Genomic DNA, 18,528 nt, shown 5'->3' with positions numbered 1-18,528 from the left:
TGAGATGTGGGTTGGATCCCTGGGTCGGGAAGATCCCCTAGAGAAGGGCATGGCAACCCACTCCTGTATTCTTGCCTAGAGAATCTCATGGACAGAGGGGTCTGACAAGGCTACAGTCCATGGGGTTGCACAGAGTCAGACATGACTGAAGCAACTTACCACACACACATACATGATTTCACTAAAATTTTATTGTCCATGGTTCTTATGGACCGATGCTGTCCTATTCGCTTTGGATTCCACAGCCATGTCACATTGTAGGCAACCTCTTGCTGGTCAGATTACTGTTGATTAAAGCCATATCTTAGCATAGATAATAATGCTCAGCATGTAAGTCATCTTTTTTGGGAAGAGGTATTTATCTTAGAGCATGACTTTTTGACAGTGGGATACAGGTTAGATGACTGGAAAAGATGAAATAAAGAAAGGACACATTGGGCAACTGAACTGACAGCAAAGTCAAGTCTTCTCTTCATGTAGCCTGTGGCTCATCCTGTGGTCCTTTATTTGTAGTGTATATCCCACTCACCAGAAATTGGTATGTAAGGCTACATCTGGTAGCCAGAGATTCTTCTAATAAGCTTTCTTAGTCCTGTTATATTTTACATGTTCACATGTGGTGAAACTTACAATTTACAAAACTTTCAAAGGTCGTATTGATCATGAATCTGATGATGCTAGTATCAGAGACAGTGAGATTATGGAAACTTTTTTCACCTTCTCAATCTTGTCTTTTGAGTTGTACTTGAAACTTGATATTTGTCACTGTTTACAGATAATGAAACGTCAACCATAAGCTTGTCTGATGTTTAAGAGTGATTATATATTTTTAAAATAAATTTCTCTTGAATCACTGTAATTATTTAATTAAAAACATTTTTTTTTCCAGTCAGATCTTGTGGATCAAAGTATATTTAATTTTATCCCAGAGGGGGAACATTCAGAAGTTTATAAAATACTCTCTACCCATCTGCTGGAAAGTGATTCATTAACCCCTGAATATTTAAAATGTAAGTAGTACCTCTTAAGCGAAAAGTTACACGGATTTGGTTGCATTATCCTTTACTTTTGTAATTTCGTGACAGAGATATGTTTAACCAAATTAACACATAGCATCATCCCAAATCCCCTATTAGATCCTTTTTAAATATTAAAATATAATGGAATTATGACCATGTTAAAAGTCTGAACTCTGTTCCAGAATACAGTGAAATCTCATCTGTTATAATATGCCATAAAACTATTTTATATGAAAATGGAACTCAGCAATATATTCTTATTAATTTTTATACAAAAATCTTACTGTAGTAAGAAAAAATTAAGGGCTTTTATTTTCACCATCACTAACCAATTGAACACTGAAACTATGAGACAAAACATGTTTTTTATAAAATTACTTAATCAAAGAAATTTTGTGCTCTATTAAGCAGAATTAAACAATAATTTATTGGATATGTCTAATGTGCCAGATGGGAATCCCCCTGCCAATGCAGAGATGCAGGTTTGATTTCTAGGTTGGGAAGACCCCGTGGAGAAGGAAATGACAACCCACTCCAACCCACTCCAGTGTTCTTGCCTGGGAAATCCCATGGACATAGGAGCCTGGCGTGGTACAGTCCATGCGGTCGCAGAAGAGTCGGATGTGACTTGGCGAGTAAACAACAAAGCAGCAGTGTAGCAGACACTTGTGCTATAGAATAGAAATGCCAAGAATAGGGAAGTGTAGTCCTGCCTTTAATAATATAAAATATTGTCGTATAATCTGACTTTTCTTCTGGATTCATTGACCAGAATACCTTGTTTTCTGTTAGTTGTTTTTTTTTTCTTTTTAAACTGGAAGATAATTGTTTTATGATGTTGTGTTGGTTTCTGCCACACAGCAGTGTGAATCAGCCATAAGTATACATATGGCCCCTCCCTCTGGATCTTCCCTCCCACCCTCGTTTTCTTGAATAAATTATCCTGTGTAAAGTCTGAAATCATGACAGCTCTACATTTGGCCATTAGCTATTAGATGTCTTCTTTAACTGCTTTTTTCATGGCTTTTAAATTTTGGCTTTTCTTATAGTGGTGATGGTTTAGTTGCTAAGTCGTGTCCGACTCTTGCAACCCCATGGACCATAGCCCACCAGGCTCCTCTGTCCATGGGATTCTCCAGGCAAGAATACTGGAGTGGGTTGCCATTTCCTTCTCCAGGGGATCTTCCTGACCCAGGGATTAACCCAGGTCCCCTGCATTGCAGGCAGATCCTTTACCAACTGAGCTACAAGGGAAGCTGACATTAATCATTTTAAAGGTTTTCATATTTTGAATCTTCGATTATGTAAAACACTAACTGTTCAACAGTTGAGATACACGTACACACACATGTAAGTATGTGTGAATGTATGTTTTTGATAAGAATAGCCTTTCAGAAGTTGAGAGGAGTTAAGAGACCAGGAGAATACATTTGAAGCTTATTTATACTTGTTAAAAAACCAAATTCTTATGACACGACTAAGCGACTACTCTAGTCTTTCATTTAGGAGAAAGATTTGGGTTGGATATAATGATGCAGAGGCCAGTTATACACCTGTAAACAACAGTATTTGAAGTCAGTTCAGTTTAGTCGCATCCCACTCTTTGCAACCCAATAGACTGATACACAAAATAAAGTTATTTCCACAGATGAAAAAGATGTTTCATGCCAAAGGAATGAACACGATTTAAAACAGAGGGGAAATTGCTAGGAAAATTCAGGATTCTACAAATAGGTCATTTGTATCATAATGAAGGTTAAGCTAGTACAAGTGATGTGTTTGTGTCTAGAGAAGGAAATAAAGCCTGATATTTCATCCTTAACAGTTTGGTTTTTATTTTTTACTTCATGAGAAGCCAGCAGAAAGGGGATTTGGGCGGTTTTGTGGTTCAAAAAGAAAATCTCTCAGGTGGAAAATTTTGGAAAAATGACTAGACTTGAGATGAAAAGGACAGCAGTAGAAGTAAGGATGGAGAGGAAAGCATGCCTGTGAGTGTTGAGGTAAACTCAGTAGGACTTGTGGAGAAGGCAGTGGCACCCCACTCCAGTACTCCTGCCTGGAAAATCCCATGGACGGAGGAGCCTTGCAGGCTGCAGTCCACAGGGTCGCTGAGGGTCGGACACGACTGAGCGACTTCACTTTCACTTTTCACTTTCATGCATTGGAGAAGGAAATGGCAACCCACTCCAGTGTTCTTGCCTGGAGAATCTCAGGGACGGGGGAGCCTGGTGGGCTGCTGTCTGTGGGGTCACACAGAGTCAGACACGACTGAAGTGACTTAGCAGCAGCAGTAGGACTTGGTGTTAGGCACTGGTGTCAAACAGCTAGAGATCGTCAGTAGGGAAGGTTTTAGGAAGAAGGTAGGAGTTTGAACTGGCTGAGTTTAATGATAAAGCCATTGATGATAATAACAGAAGAGTATGAGTTGGATACTGTAAGTGAAGAGAGGTGTTATTAGTCCTTGAGTACTGAAATAATAATGATGAAAGTAATACTAATCTAAGAGTAGTAGGCAAGGGTGAGTCTGAGTGGCAGGAGTGTGGAGGCATAGAGAATACATTTTTGCCGTTACCTAGATGCAAGGTCATTTACATCAGTACCAAAATGGTGGTTCTGGCTGCTCATGGGAAAAAATGACTCACCAGAGCATTCTTGGTATAATAAACAGCAGATCCTGGTTACAGATTTAGTTTTTGACCTGGTGATACAAAGAGAAAACAAATTGATATGATTTCTAACTAAGGAGATAGGACAGAGGGGAATGACAGCTGCCTTAGGAAGATAGAAGGAAAAATTCACTTTCAAGTATTTTGAATTTAAGTTACTGATGGAACAGTCAGGTACAAATGTTCTGAAAAATAGTGATATGAGACTTAGTGAAGTGAAAGTGAAGTCGCTCAGTTGTGTCCGACTCTTTGCGACCCCATGGACTGTAGCCTACCAGGCTCCTCCCTCCATGGGATTTTCCAGGCAGGAGTACTGGAGTGGGTTGCCATTTCCTTCTCCAGATATGAGACTTGGTCTTAGATAAAATGTTAAAATTGATGAGAGAGATTTAGGAGTAAATAAGTTTGTCAGTGCTGGTAAGTTTGTAAAGCATAATAGATTACAATCAAAAGAACTTTCGTGAATGTCTGTAGTTTGTTGACTGATTAATAGAAGGGAGAGAAATAGTCAATAAGGTAGGAAGGTAAGTTTCATGCTATGGGAATGAAAACATGTGAGTTTTAAGAAGAGGTAGAAACAATGAAGAGCAATTTCTGTAGAAGTGTGAGGGCGAAAGCCACAATACATGAAGTTAAGCAGGGTGAACATATGGGAACTAGAGCACATAATGAGAAGGAAGGAGATCTGTGTTACTAAAAAGAATAGCATGAAAAAAGACCGGAGTAAATTAAAAGAAGATAATGTGTGAATGCTAAAGAAATGAATGGTTCTGGTGTCCTAGAGAAGGAAGATGGGAAAGACTGTTTAAAGTAGAGATAGAAGAATTGGAATAGGAAGCAAGACCTTTCTTTGAGATTAGAGTGATGAATGACAAGGCAGGACAAATAAACATGGAGGAACATGGAGTTACTTGTATCAGAAGATCTGTCTTTATTAAGGACAATGTGAGATCATCTCCTGCAGAGACTCTGCTTTTATGGACTAAACACAATGTCATTGAGGACCTCTGTATGAGAAAATAGTAATTGTAAACTTACACAACTGTTAGAATCTCACTTTGTGTGGCTTATTTATGATAAATCACAAAATATGTTATATTTTTTCTCTTATTTCAGCAAAAAATCAGTTAGAATTTTGTTGTCATATGCTTCGAGGAACAATAGACCCAAAGGAACCATCTACTTATGAATATGTGAAATTTATAGGAAATTTCAAATCTTTAAACAGTGGTAAGTTAAAATGCTTCTCTTACAATGTATTTTCACTTGTTATTTTAAGCTCATAAAGACAAATGTTCAAGTATTAGTAAAAACCAGATTTTTACTGGAGTAACTGATGATATTTATTTCCTTATTGCTTTAGTATCCACTTCAGCACACAATGGTTTTGAAGGAACAATACAACGCACACATAGGCCTTCTTATGAAGATAGAGTTTGTTTTGTAGCTACTGTCAGATTAGCTACACCTCAGTTCATCAAGGTATGTTTCTGTTTCCCAGAGGGGTTTCACTTCATATTATGGGTCCTATCTGTTGTTTTTTTTATTGTTCCCAAGTACTTCCTGTAAACATTAAATTAGTAATGGCCATGACTCATTAAACATGTATGATCATAATATTTTTGAAGCAAATCGTGAGTTATCAAAGCACTCATCAAGTTATAGAACTAATTTTTTGATAATATACCTTGTGTTGGGTTGGCCAAAAATTTCATTTGGGTTTGTGAAATTTTTGGCTGTTAACCAGTGGTTATATATCACCATTGTCCTGCTTTTGTGCAAAATTTTAAGGTGCTTTTGTTTTATAGTTCACAAATACATTAAAGGGGAAAGGCCAAAGATTGCTTTTGAAATTTTCTTTTGAAATACACAGGTGACCTTCTTATTACATTTAATTTACCTTTTCAATTTAAAAAGTCAATTAAATAATTTTATTTTCATATCCTGGGTCCAGGAAGTAGGTGATTAGTAGGAAAGTCAGAAAATGAAAGACTTCAGTCACTGCAAAGTGGCTGAAAATAAGCCAGGCTAAGATTTTAAATTTAGGGAAATACATAGGACAAAGTACTGAATTAGCAGTTAGAGGATCTTAAACCACTCTGACTCTACTTGTTTTGATCGTAGAAAATAATGGCAGTGGTAGCATGCTTTTTGCATGCTTACCGCATGCTGTTTACGTGCATTATCTCATTTAATACTTACAAATGGTGGTATGATCACCATTTTATATATAAGGAAACTGTGGCTTAGGGGAGTTAAGTTACTTACCCAGAGTCACAGCTATTAAGTAGTAGAACTGAGATTGATTCTAATTCCTTTTCTTTCTAAACCCAAACTCTTAATCACTACATTGTGCTGCAGAAGGTCATTCAAGAAGACGGGCAGGTTGGAATACATTGTTGAGTATGACTAGAGTCTAGGGTTACTGTGAATGGAGGGAGGGTAGGAATCTTGAGAGATGAGGTTAGAAAAGTAAGCAGATGCTGGCAGTGATATATGTTTCTTTCTTTGTTGTTTGTTTCTCCTTGTTTAGATTTTGTCCTAATGGAATGATCAGCTATTAAGATTTTTCTGTCAGGGAAATTACACAGTCGTGTTTGAGTATTTATAAGGTCATTGTGGCCAGAATAGAAGATGAGTTGAAGGACAGGGAAACTTGTTTGGAATATTTTGCAATAATGTGAGCCAATGGTGGCAACTAGAGTCTAAACTAAGACCCTGAAGATGGATGGGATTGAATAGATTAAAAAAAAAAAAAAACTTAGAAGGTGAAACCGAAAGGATTTAGTAGTGGCCATTTAGATGGTGAAAGGTGAAAATGAGTGTATTGTGATTATTAGATTTTAGACTTAATGGAACAGTACAGGTATCCCTCCATTAATGGGATGGAACATTATGTAACTGGATATGAGGATTAAAATAGTTGGTTCATTTTAGGACATGTTGAGCTTGTGGTACGTGGAAACATCCAGACAGAAATATAGAACTATAATTCAGGAGAGAGATTAGAATGAGACTTTATAGGCATGTGAGTGAATAGAGAAATGTGTGGAGTGAGAAGTACTCCCCCAGAAGCCTGCATGTGTTTATTGCCACATTCCTTAGTACTAGAAAATAAAAATGTTTTTTTAAAAAAATGTTTAAGGAAAAATTAGCTAAAAATGACTTATACAGATAGCAATATTTAGGAATTTGCTGAGTATACAGAAAAGTATTTCTCAATTTTAATTATTTATTTGTAGGAAATGTGCACTGTTGAAGAACCCAATGAAGAGTTTACATCTAGACATAGTTTAGAGTGGAAGTTTCTATTTCTAGATCACAGGTAACTCCCATTTTTAAATTCTATAAAAAGATTAATCATTATAATTCTCGAAATTATTGGATTTCAAAGACAAACTTTTTCTAGTCAGGGTGCTCAAACTCATTATCCATTATTTTTAAGAAATAAAGTTTCCTCCCAAAATTGGTTTGTAGTTGAGTACTTCTTATTAATGGAAAAAGTCATAATATTGATTGTTTTATATGTAATTTAGGGCACCACCCATAATAGGATATTTGCCATTTGAAGTTCTGGGAACATCAGGCTATGATTACTATCATGTGGATGACCTAGAAAATTTGGCAAAATGTCATGAGCACTGTAAGTAGATTTTAATACTTCGGGTGGTAATACTTTTTTAATCTGTAAATAACTATCATATTAATAGTTATTACTAGTGGTAAAACAGACCATTTTTGTATTTTTGAAATGTATTGGAAAAATTTCTTTTGTATGCATAACTACTTCTAATAGGAATCCTAGATCGAGTCTAAATTAAACTTCCTCCATTTTATATATTTCAATCTATAGTAGTAATACAGTTTTATAATATGGCATCTAATAAACCTTGTTTTGAAGTATAGAAGTTCTATATTTAGAGTAAGAGAAGTCGATTCCTTTGAAAATTATATTAGAACACTATTTCATGAATTTTTATTTCTAGGCATGTGAGTCTGCACAGGGAGGTAATGCCACATTTAAAGAATCTCTTACAGAAAACTCAGTGAGCGCTTCATTAATGTTACCATCCATTGTTATATTAACGGAAGGAACATTCTCATCTCATTTTGCCCTGTTCTGAAAAACTTACATGTATTATTTTCATTATTCATAGTCACAGTTGTATAATAGAAAGTAGGTACTGTTATTATCTCCACAAGTAAACTGAGACACAGAAAGGCTAACTAATTTATTTACAGTCCCATAACATTGGTGGCAGACGTCAAAAAGTCTACGAACAATAAATGCTGGAGAGGGTGTGGAGAAAAGGGAACCCTCTTACACTGTTGGAGGGAATGCAAACTAGTACAGCCACTATGGAGAACAGCATGGAGATTCCTTAAAAAACTGGAAATAGAACTGCTGTACGACCCAGCAGTCGTACATACACACTGAGGAAACCAGAACTGAAAGAGACACATGTACCCCAGTGTTCATTGCAGCACTGTTTATAATAGCCAGGACATGGAAGCAACCTAGATGTCCATCAGCAGATGAATGGATAAGAAAGTTGTGGTACTTATATACAATGGAATACTACTCAGCTATTGAAAAGAATGCATTTGAGTCAGTTCTAATGAGGTAGATGAAACTCTAACCTATTATACAGAGTGAAGTAAGTCAGAAAGAAAAACACCAATACAGTATATTAACACATATATATGGAATTTAGAAAAATGGTAACGATGATCCTATATGTAAGACAGCAAAAGAGACACAGATGTAAAGAACAGACTTTTCTGTGGGAGAAGGTGAGGGTGGGATGATTTGAGAGAATAGCATTGAAACATGTATATTACCATATGTGAAATAGATGACCAGTCCAAGTTCAATGCATGAAATAGGGCACTCAAAACTGGTGCACTGGTACAACCCAGAGGGATGGGATGGGGAGCGAGGTGGGAGGGGGTTCAGGATGGGGGGATACAGGTAGACGTGGCTGATTCATTCCAATGTGTGGCAGAAACCACCACAATATTATAAAGTAATTAGCCTCCAATTAAAAAAACAAGCAACCTTGGTGGCAGAGAGAGGATTAGAGTCTGGACCTCCTCCTTTACCACATGCTGTTTGTTCATTCTTTGTTTCAGAAGTTTGTTTTAATAAATAGGTTTCATTTGCCTCTCTGATCCTCCTTCCCAAATCTTTCATCTTGAGTGTCCTCTAAAGCTTAATTAGATATTTAATGTAGCTTCATGTCTTAGGCTGGTTTATAAACCTCTCTCTATGAAAATAAAGCGTGTTATAAAATATCACGAAAGAAATATTTTTCACTTCGAGTGATATGGGCACTAGGCTCCATGATGTATTAAAAAAAACCTGACACCTCTATTAACTAGCTGGATAATTTTCGACAAGCAATTTTAAGTATGTAGACTTTGATTTCCTCATGAATAGTGACGGGTTGGAGGAGAGAGAGCGAACACAATTCCAGTCCAGCCTGTGTTAAGGTTTTGTCCACTGAATACCAGTCTATTAAAAATGAATTTTATGGTCAAAGAAAATTAGGTAAGAGTTCATAATCTCCCCAACATCAGAATCTTGACGGATTAGCATACTCAAGGCTTTGAGAAGAACAAATTTTCCCAAGTTAATTTAACACAGAACCCATTTTATGCTTAATATCTGCTAAAAGACTTTTGAACTTTTAATCTGCAAAGAATGTTTTGGGAAATACTGCTTGAAATACTGTTTTGGGAAATCAGCTACTTGAAATAATTAAGTTTTTCTGATTTTGGTAAGTTAAGGTTTAGAAGTAAATGCCTCTAAAATGCTATACTTGGACTTCCTGGTGGTCCAGTGGTTAAAAATCCACCTGCCACTGCAGAGGACATGGGTTCAAGTTCCTGGTCTGGGAAGGTCCCACAGACTGCAGGGAAACTAAGCCTGTGTACCACAACTGTTGAAGCCCACGCCCTGGAACCTGTGCTCTGCAATAAGAGAGACCATTTTAGTGAGAAGCCCGCACACCGCATCTGGAGCAGAGCCTCGGCTCGCCCGAAACTAGAGAAAGCTTGGATGTAGCAGCGAAGACCCAGTGCAGCCAAAAAATAAAAGATGCTGTGTTTGCAGAGGGTGAGGGGTAGGGTGTGGGGAGTACAGCTCAGGTGTGATTACTTATTGCTGTTATCCTTAATATCTTAGCAGGAGAGAGTCAGTATGTGAATAATTTATTCTCAAGTATTTGGACATTTATTGTATATGAAAAATACCTACGATCAGCAATAACAGGCTAAAAGTTGGGTGCTATGGAAGGTTTACTATATGTTATTGAAAAGCCAGAAGAATGATACATAGATAGATAGATAGATAGATATGAATATGAATGATACCTTGGAATGAAAATCTAGTAATACAAATCAAAAAATATTTTTTTTTCTTAGTAATGCAATACGGAAAAGGCAAATCTTGTTACTATAGGTTCCTGACCAAAGGACAGCAGTGGATTTGGCTTCAAACTCATTATTATATCACTTACCATCAGTGGAATTCAAGACCAGAGTTTATTGTTTGTACTCATACCGTAGTAAGGTAATACTTCTTTTATAGAATTTCTGAATATGGAAACATTCATAATGATTCTGGAATGTAGTTTTATGTATGACTTATTACAAAGTACAGAGTGATTTTCTCTTTTATTTCTCAGTATTTTTTTTCAATATTCAGTATTATTTTCTATATTATTGAAAATATTCATATTTTCAATTTATTATTAAATTTACTTATAGGCATTAGATAGAAATAAAGATAACATAATTTCTGACATAAGTTTATGGTTTAGAGCAGATGCTGTAACTGTCTTTTGTATACCACAGTCAGTCATGCAAAAGGAGAGCTGGAGTAGATAAAGCATACTGTTCCTTTATTTAATTCCTCTTGATTTAGGTCCTGTGTGGTTACAGATCATTTATAGTAGTACATTAAACTTTTTAGATATGTAAAAAAAGAAATTTGAATTAAGATACACTCTGTGTATATATATATAGTGCTATATATGTATATGTTTTAGGGGTTTTTTGGTACATAGAAAATAGTCGAATTTGTAATGAACAAATGAGATACATAATGAACATTGAATTGTTGCACCTCTGCAGTGTTTTAAATGAATGATCAAACACTGAAATTCCGTTTTTTTCCACTTGTAGTTATGCAGAAGTTAGGGCTGAAAGACGACGAGAACTTGGCATTGAAGAGTCTCTTCCAGAGACAGCTGCTGACAAAGTATGTATCTTACATGTTATTAAAAAATTATTTCTTCTCAATGAATAATAAGACAATAATTTATAGAAAAATTGTTTTTCAAATATTTCATTTACTTGTAATTATGACTATAGTATTTATTTTTATATTAAATTTAATATTTTAAAACCTCATGTGTTTTTAAAAAAGATTTGATGGGCCTGCTATTTAGAGATCATTATATGAAACATGTATGATCTCAGAATTAAACTAACATTTATTACAATCTGCTAGGCTCTGGTTTTTATATGAAACATGAAATGTCATTTATTTCTCAGACATCCTTATATCCCCACTTTTAAAATATTAAAACTGAGCTTAAAGACTCAAAGTGAATATATCCCCACTTTGAAAATATTAAAACTGAGCTTAAAGACTCATGACTGGAAAGTTATAGTCAGATTTTGAACACTGGTTTCTTTTTTTATTATATCAGGTAGAAATATCGTGTATTAGCTACCTATTGCTATGTAACAAACCTTAATGATATAAAATAACATACATATATTATCTCAGTAGTTTCTGTGAGTCAAGAATCCAGACACAGTTTAGTTGGGCACTCTGCTTCAGAATTGGTCATGGGTCTGTACTCAAGGTTTCAGTCCAGGGTCCCTCACAAGCCTGTAATCAAGGTGTCAGTGGAGCCACAGTCATCTCCAGGTTCTCTTTCCAGGCTCACTTAGTGGTTGAAATGCATATGAACACCACAACAGGATATCACTTCATACCTGTAAGAATGGCTGTTATCAGAAAGGCAATAAATAGCAAGTATTGGCAAGGATATGGAGAAAAGGGAACCCTCCTGAACTGTTGGTGGGATTGTATGTTGGTGTAGTCACTACAGAAAATAGTATGGAAGTTCCTCAAGAAATTAAAAATAGTATGATAAATGGGGATGACCCACAGAGATGTTATGGGGAGGGAGGTGGGAGGGGGGTTCATGTTTGGGAACACATGTAAGAATTAAAGATTTTAAAATTAAAAAAATAATAAAAATGAAAGTTAAAAAAAAAAAAGAAAGAAAGAAAAAAAAAAGAGGGAGGTTCAAGAGGGAGGGGACATATATACCTATGGCTGATTCATGCTGATATATGGCAGAAACCAACAAAACACTGTAAAGCAATTATCCTTCAGTTAAAAATAAATAATTTTTAAAAAAATAGTATGATAAAAAAATAAAAATAGTATGATAGAACAGTTTCACTTCTTAGTATTTACCTGAAAAAAAACAATTGTAAAGATTTATATCCCTATGTTCATTGCAGGATTATTTACAATAACTAAGATACAGAATACCAAACCACCTGACCTGCCTTTTGAGAAATCTGTATGCAGGTCAGGAAGCAACAGTTAGAACTGGACATGGAACAACAGACTGGTTCCAAATAGGAAAAGGAGTATGTCAAGGCTGTATATTGTCACTCTGCTTATTTAACTTATATGCAGAGTACATCATGAGAAATGCTGGGCTGGAAGAAACACAAGCTGGAATCAAGATTGCCGGGAGACATATCAATAATCTCAGATATGCAGATGATACCAGCCTTATGGCAGAAAGTGAAGAGGAACTAAAAAGCCTTTTGATGAGAGTGAAAGTGGAGAGTGAAAAAGTTGGCCTAAAGCTCAACATTCAGAAAACGAAGATCATGGCATCTGGTCCCATCACTTCATGGGAAAGAGATGGGGAAACAGTGGAAACAGTGTCAGACTTTATTTTTCTGGGCTCCAAAATCACTACAGATGGTGACTGCAGCCATGAAATTAAAAGACGCTTACTCCTTGGAAGAAAATTTATGACCAACCTAGATAGCATATTCAAAAGCAGAGACATTACTTTGCCGACTAAGGTCCGTCTAGTCAAGGCTATGGTTTTTCCTGTGGTCATGTATGGATGTGAGAGTTGGACTGTGAAGAAGGCTGAGCGCCAAAGAATTGATGCTTTTGAACTCTGGTGTTGGAGAAGACTCTTGAGAGTCCCTTGGACTACAAGGAGATCCAACAAGTCATTCTGAAGGAGATCAACCCTGGGATTTCTTTGGAAGGAATGATGCTAAAGCTGAAACTGCAGTACTTTGGCCACCTCATGCAAAGAGTTGACTCATTGGAAAAGACTCTGATGCTGGGAGAGATTGGGGGCAGGAGGAGAAGGGGACGACCGAGGATGAGATGGCTGGCTGGCATCACGGACTCAATGGATGTGAGTCTGAGTGAACTCTGGGAGTTGGTGATGGACAGGGAGGCCTGGCGTGCTGCGATTTCATGGGGTTGCAAAGAGTCAGACACGACTGAGCAACTGAACTGAACTGAAGATACAGAAACAAGTAAAGATGTGGTACATACATATAGTAGACTCAATCATAAAAAATGAAATATTGCTTTTTGTGACAGTATGAATGGATCTTGGGGCCACGATACTAAGGGAAATAAGTCAAAGAAAGACAAATTATCTCACTTATATGTAGAATTTAAAAAACAAAACAAACGAGCAAGCAAACCAGACTCATAGAGAACAAACTGCTGATTGCCAGAGTGAGGCATTGGGGTGTGAGATTGGGCAAAACAGGTGAAGGGTGTTAAGAGGTGTAAACTTTCAGTTGTAAAATATGCCATAGCATAAGAAAAATTATAAGTGCTTTCCTCAGAAAATAACTTTTATTAAAACATAATGGATCTTATTCCTCTAAGCCGTCATAGTCTTTTTGGAAAAATTCTTTCATGTGGGACCCATGAGAGCAGAGAACTTGTCTGTGTTATTTGCTGCTATATTCTCAGCATCTTGAGCCATGGAAGGCAATTTTTAAATTGAAATATAGAAGATGCAAAATTTATTAGTTTTAGGTATACAACATAGTGATTCAGCATTTAAATATATTACAAAATGAATGTGTGTCTAGTCCCTATACAAAGTCTTTTGGAATTGAAACAAAAATAAATGGGACCTAATTAAACTTAAAAGCTTTTGTACAGCAAAGGAAACCATAAACATAATGAAAAGACATGGGAAGAATGGGAGAAAACACTGGCAAACGAAGTAACTGACAAGGGATTAATCTCCAAAATATGCAGATAGCTCATGAAGCTCATTATCAAAAAACAAATGACTCAACCAAAAGATGGGCAGAAGATCTGAATAGACATTTCTCTAAAGAAGACATACAGATGGCCAGTAGGCACATGAGAAGATTGTTCAGCATCGCTCATCATTAGAGAATTACAGATAAAAACTACAATGAGGGTATCACCTCACACTGGGCAGAATGACCATTATCAAAAAGTGACCATCAATAACAGCTGAAGAGGATGTGGAGAAGAGGGAGCCGTCCTACACTTTTAGTGGGAATGTAAATAGGCACAACCACTATGGAGAACAGTATGGGAGGTTCCTCAACAAACAAAAAGAGAGCTCCCAGATGATCCAGCAGTCCCCCTCCTGGGCATATATCTGAAGAATCCATAATTTGAAAGGACACATGCACCCCAGCGTTCAGTTGCAACACTATTTACAATATTCAGGATATGGTAGCACCCTAAGTGTCCATCAGTAGATGAATGGATAAAGAAGTTGTGGCACATATATACAGTGGGATATTACTTAGCCATAAAAAAGAAGGCAGCAACATGGATGGACCTAGAGATTACCATACCAAGTGAAGTCAGTCAGAGAAAGAATCATATTGCTTATATGTGACATCTAAAAAATGATACAGATCAACTTATTTACAAAACAGAAATAGTCTCACAGACTTAGAGAATAGACTTGTGGTTACTGAAGGGGAAAGGTAGGTGGGAGGGATAAATTAGGGTGTTGGGATTAACATATATGCACAGTATTATATATAAAACAGATAATCAATAAGGACCTACTGTATAGCACAGAAAACTCTACCCAATACTCTGTGATAACCTATGTGAAAAGAATTCGAAAAAGGATAGATATATATACAAAAATCACCTTGCTGTACATCAGAAAGTAATGCAATGTTGTAAATCATCTATCCTCCAATTTAAAAAAAAATCAGTAAGGACAGTACTGAGCCAGGAGTAGAGAAACTTTAATTCAGCTACTTAGTGAGGAGTAAGCACAAGGTGAGTAAATGACTACAGCAAGGAGAGATAGTGAGTTACTTGGTGTGATGATGTGGCCTTCATAGCTGTGAGTTTTGGGAAAGGTGGAAGGGAGAATGTTCAGGCCAGAGCAGTAGGAAGACTTCTGTTCTACCTCCGGAGCAGAGGTCTATAGATTGAGGGAAAGGAAACTCCAGCTGCCTAAGAGACCTACAAGGAAAGTGGTATCCTTTGGGGGTAGGGGGTGGGGGGTTCTGGGTTTTAGTCAGAGGACGCCAATGAAGGAATGTTCATCAGTGAGGTTGAGAATACAGCTTTTGCTGCTTAGGGAAACTGAAGGCAGGCAGAAGGGTTTCAGGAGCTGGGAGAGGGTGGGAGATGGAGACAAAACAGGATGTGAAGAGCAATTAGAGTGTAGGACAGTGGGAATTGTGTCACATAACCCATTTTTTCCTTTTGTGATAGTAGTAATTTTGAAATCATATTTATTTCTATCTGTGTATATACACACATTGCCTTCTATGTAGCTTCCCTGCAATAGGGAACAGTATTTATTGTTGCTTAATTCACTGTTGCGTATGGAGGTTCTTTGACGGACCCTCTCTGACACTTTGCTCCGCTATAATGAGCAAACAGAAGATGGGTCTATTTATATACCTGGTATGTTAATAGGTGGGCTCAGCTGGTAAAGACTCCACCGGTAATGCAGGAGACCCCAGTTTGATTCCTGAGTTGGGAGGATCCCCTGGAGAAGGAAATGGCTACCTACTCCAATATTGTTGCCTGGGAAATCCTGTGGACAGAGGAGACTGGCAGGCTACAGTCCATGGGGTCACAGAGTTGGACATGACTGAGTGACTAAGCATAGCACAGCATGTTAATACGTAGAGTTACATATATGGTGGTGGCAAGTATTTTCATCTATATAAAACAGAGCTCTCTGTGGAGAGAGAGGGAGAAAGAGGTTTAAGAACTTCTGGAAAGTATGGAATAACTGTGGAGAGTAGGAAAGTGAGCCCGCTGGAAAACGTAATGTTTCTGTTTAGTGTTATGTATCATTTTAAGTTAACTGTAATTGTCTCCAAAGGAACAAGTGAACTGGAAAGCTCAGACAGGGAAGTGTGGTTTAAAGTTGGATTTTAATTTGTGTTTTTAGAGGCACACAGATTACCAGATTTAGAGTAATCTGGTAATGAAGAGTAGAGACTGAATCAGGTAGAATAGAGGAAGAAGTTATTAGCAATGAGGAGTTCCTAGAAAGCTGAGAGGCCAGGACAGGATATTGCATGAATCATCCATATAGATATTGAATTCTGGAGAAGGTCAGAGTTGGTGTGAAGAAGATGATTTTGAGCAGTCAAATGCTGAGTTCCAAAGATACTTACAGTGCCTTTATAAACTAAAGTGTCTGTTGGTTTTTTTTTTTTTAATCTGATTTGAAATATATGTAACAAAATTTACCATCTCAACCAGTTTTAAGTTCAGTGGTGTTAAGTACATTCACAGTGTTGTGTAAGCATTACCACCATCCATCACCAAAACTTTTTCATCTTTCCAAACTGAAATTCCATACCCACTCAACAGCAACTCCCCATTCCCTCCTCTCCAACCCTGGGCAGCCACCTTCTGACTATGACTTTGATTCCTATAGGTACCTCATGTAAGTGGAATCATACAGTATTTGTCTGTATATGATTGACTTATTTCACTCAGCATAATGTTCTCAAGGTTCATCTATATTGTAATGTGTCAGAGTTTCCTTTTGAAAGATAAACAGTATTCCATTGTGTGTATATATACTATGTTTTGTTTATTCATTCATCCACCGATGGACATGAGTTGCATCCATCTTTTTGACTGTTGTGGTTAATGCTGCTAGGAACATGGCTTACAAATACACATTTGACTCCCTGCTTTTAATTCTTGGGCATATACCCAGAAATGAAATTGTTGGATCATATAGTAATTCTATATTTAATTTTTTGAGGAGCTGTTACACTTTTCCATAGTAGCTCTGCTGCTGCTGCTGCTAAGTCACTTCAGTCGCTATGGAAATGTTTTATGCATTCTTATCACGCTTCCCGGGTGGCTCAGTGGTAGAGAATCCACCTGCCATTGCAGAAGACACAGGAGATGTGAGTTCAGTCCTTGGCTCAGGAAGATCCCCTGGAGGAGGAAATGGCAACCCACTCCAGTATTCTTGCCTGGAGAATCCCATGGACAGAGGAGCGTGGTGGGCTGCAGTTCGTAGGGTCGCAAAGAGTTGGACGTGACTAAGCAGCTGAACACCCCCACCCCCACTAGCACTGCACAGGGTGCTAGTTTCTTCATATCCTCACCAACACTCATTATTTTCTAATTTTTTTGGTAATAGCCATCTTGATAGATGTAAAGTGTATTTCTTGGTTTTGATTTGCATTTCCCTAATGATTAATGATACTAAGTATTTTTTCATGTGTTTATTGGCCATTTATATATCTTCTTGGAAGAAATCTCTATGCAAGACTTTTGCCTATTTTTTAATTGAATTTTTTGGTTTTTTTTTTTTGCTGTTGAGTGGTAGGAGCTCTTTATATATTCTGAGTGTTAATTCTTTATCAACTAAATGACTTACAAACATTTTCTCCCATTCCTTGGTACATTTCCACTTTGTTTATAGTGCATTACTGTTGCCTGTGCTTTAGTGTCATATCCAAGAAATCATTGCCCAGTGCAGTGTTATAAAGCCTCCCTCCTTTTTTCCCTATAAGTTTTATAGTTTTAGTTCTAATGCTTAGATCTTCGATCCATTTTGAGTTAACGTTTATATATGGTATAAGGTAACAGTCCAACTTTATTCCTTTGCATCTGTTGTTCCTTTCAGTAGAGAAGGAAACCAAAACTTTCTGGCTATAAAAAATCAATTTTCACTTCTTTACCTAGTTATTACACAGGTACACTTGCCTTGTTATGGTTGAAAACTGATTTTGGGGAGGGGAAATTAGCAAGCGATATACTAATTTGGGACCTCTGAACTGAACCACAGAAGACATTTACTTTACTCTTGTCTCCTTAGAGCCAAGATTCTGGGTCTGATAATCGTATAAATACAGTCAGTCTCAAGGAAGCGTTGGAAAGGTTTGATCACAGCCCAACTCCTTCTGCTTCCTCCCGGAGTTCAAGAAAATCATCTCACACAGCGGTCTCGGACCCTTCCTGTGAGTACCCTAGCTTGAAAGCAGACTTCCCTTTAAAGATGCCCTTCTAAATTGTTTGCATTATTGTTACCAGCATTTTTCATCAGCTGCCACTTTCAAATGATAAGTGTTTACATTTCTGAAATACAGTAACTTTTTCAGTGAGCAAGAGGCACATTGTTCACATTTGGCAAAGAATTAATTTATAAAGTAACCTATAAAACATGTAGGTAGTAATGTTGGTATTGGTATTTTTAATCATCCCTCAGAAAGAAAGCAAAACTATTACAGTAATTCCTTTTTTATTGATAGCACCTGTA

General features: G+C 37.0%; 1 protein-coding gene across 1 annotated transcript in view; it reads left to right on the top strand.

Annotated features, from left to right (window-relative positions):
- Positions 1–18,528, top strand: part of CLOCK (clock circadian regulator) — a 57,811-nt gene that overhangs the window by 24,547 nt on the left and 14,736 nt on the right. The window contains exons 6-13 of the mRNA XM_068975220.1: positions 890–1,010; positions 4,802–4,915; positions 5,049–5,167; positions 6,928–7,010; positions 7,222–7,328; positions 10,112–10,259; positions 10,874–10,949; positions 18,088–18,229. Of these exons, the coding sequence (XP_068831321.1) occupies positions 890–1,010; positions 4,802–4,915; positions 5,049–5,167; positions 6,928–7,010; positions 7,222–7,328; positions 10,112–10,259; positions 10,874–10,949; positions 18,088–18,229 (910 nt within the window). The remainder of the gene's footprint in view (positions 1–889; positions 1,011–4,801; positions 4,916–5,048; positions 5,168–6,927; positions 7,011–7,221; positions 7,329–10,111; positions 10,260–10,873; positions 10,950–18,087; positions 18,230–18,528) is intronic.

This window comes from Capricornis sumatraensis, chromosome 7 (assembly GCF_032405125.1).
Source record: "Capricornis sumatraensis isolate serow.1 chromosome 7, serow.2, whole genome shotgun sequence".
Lineage (NCBI taxonomy): Eukaryota > Metazoa > Chordata > Mammalia > Artiodactyla > Bovidae > Capricornis > Capricornis sumatraensis.
This window is presented reverse-complemented; position numbering and strand designations above follow the sequence as displayed.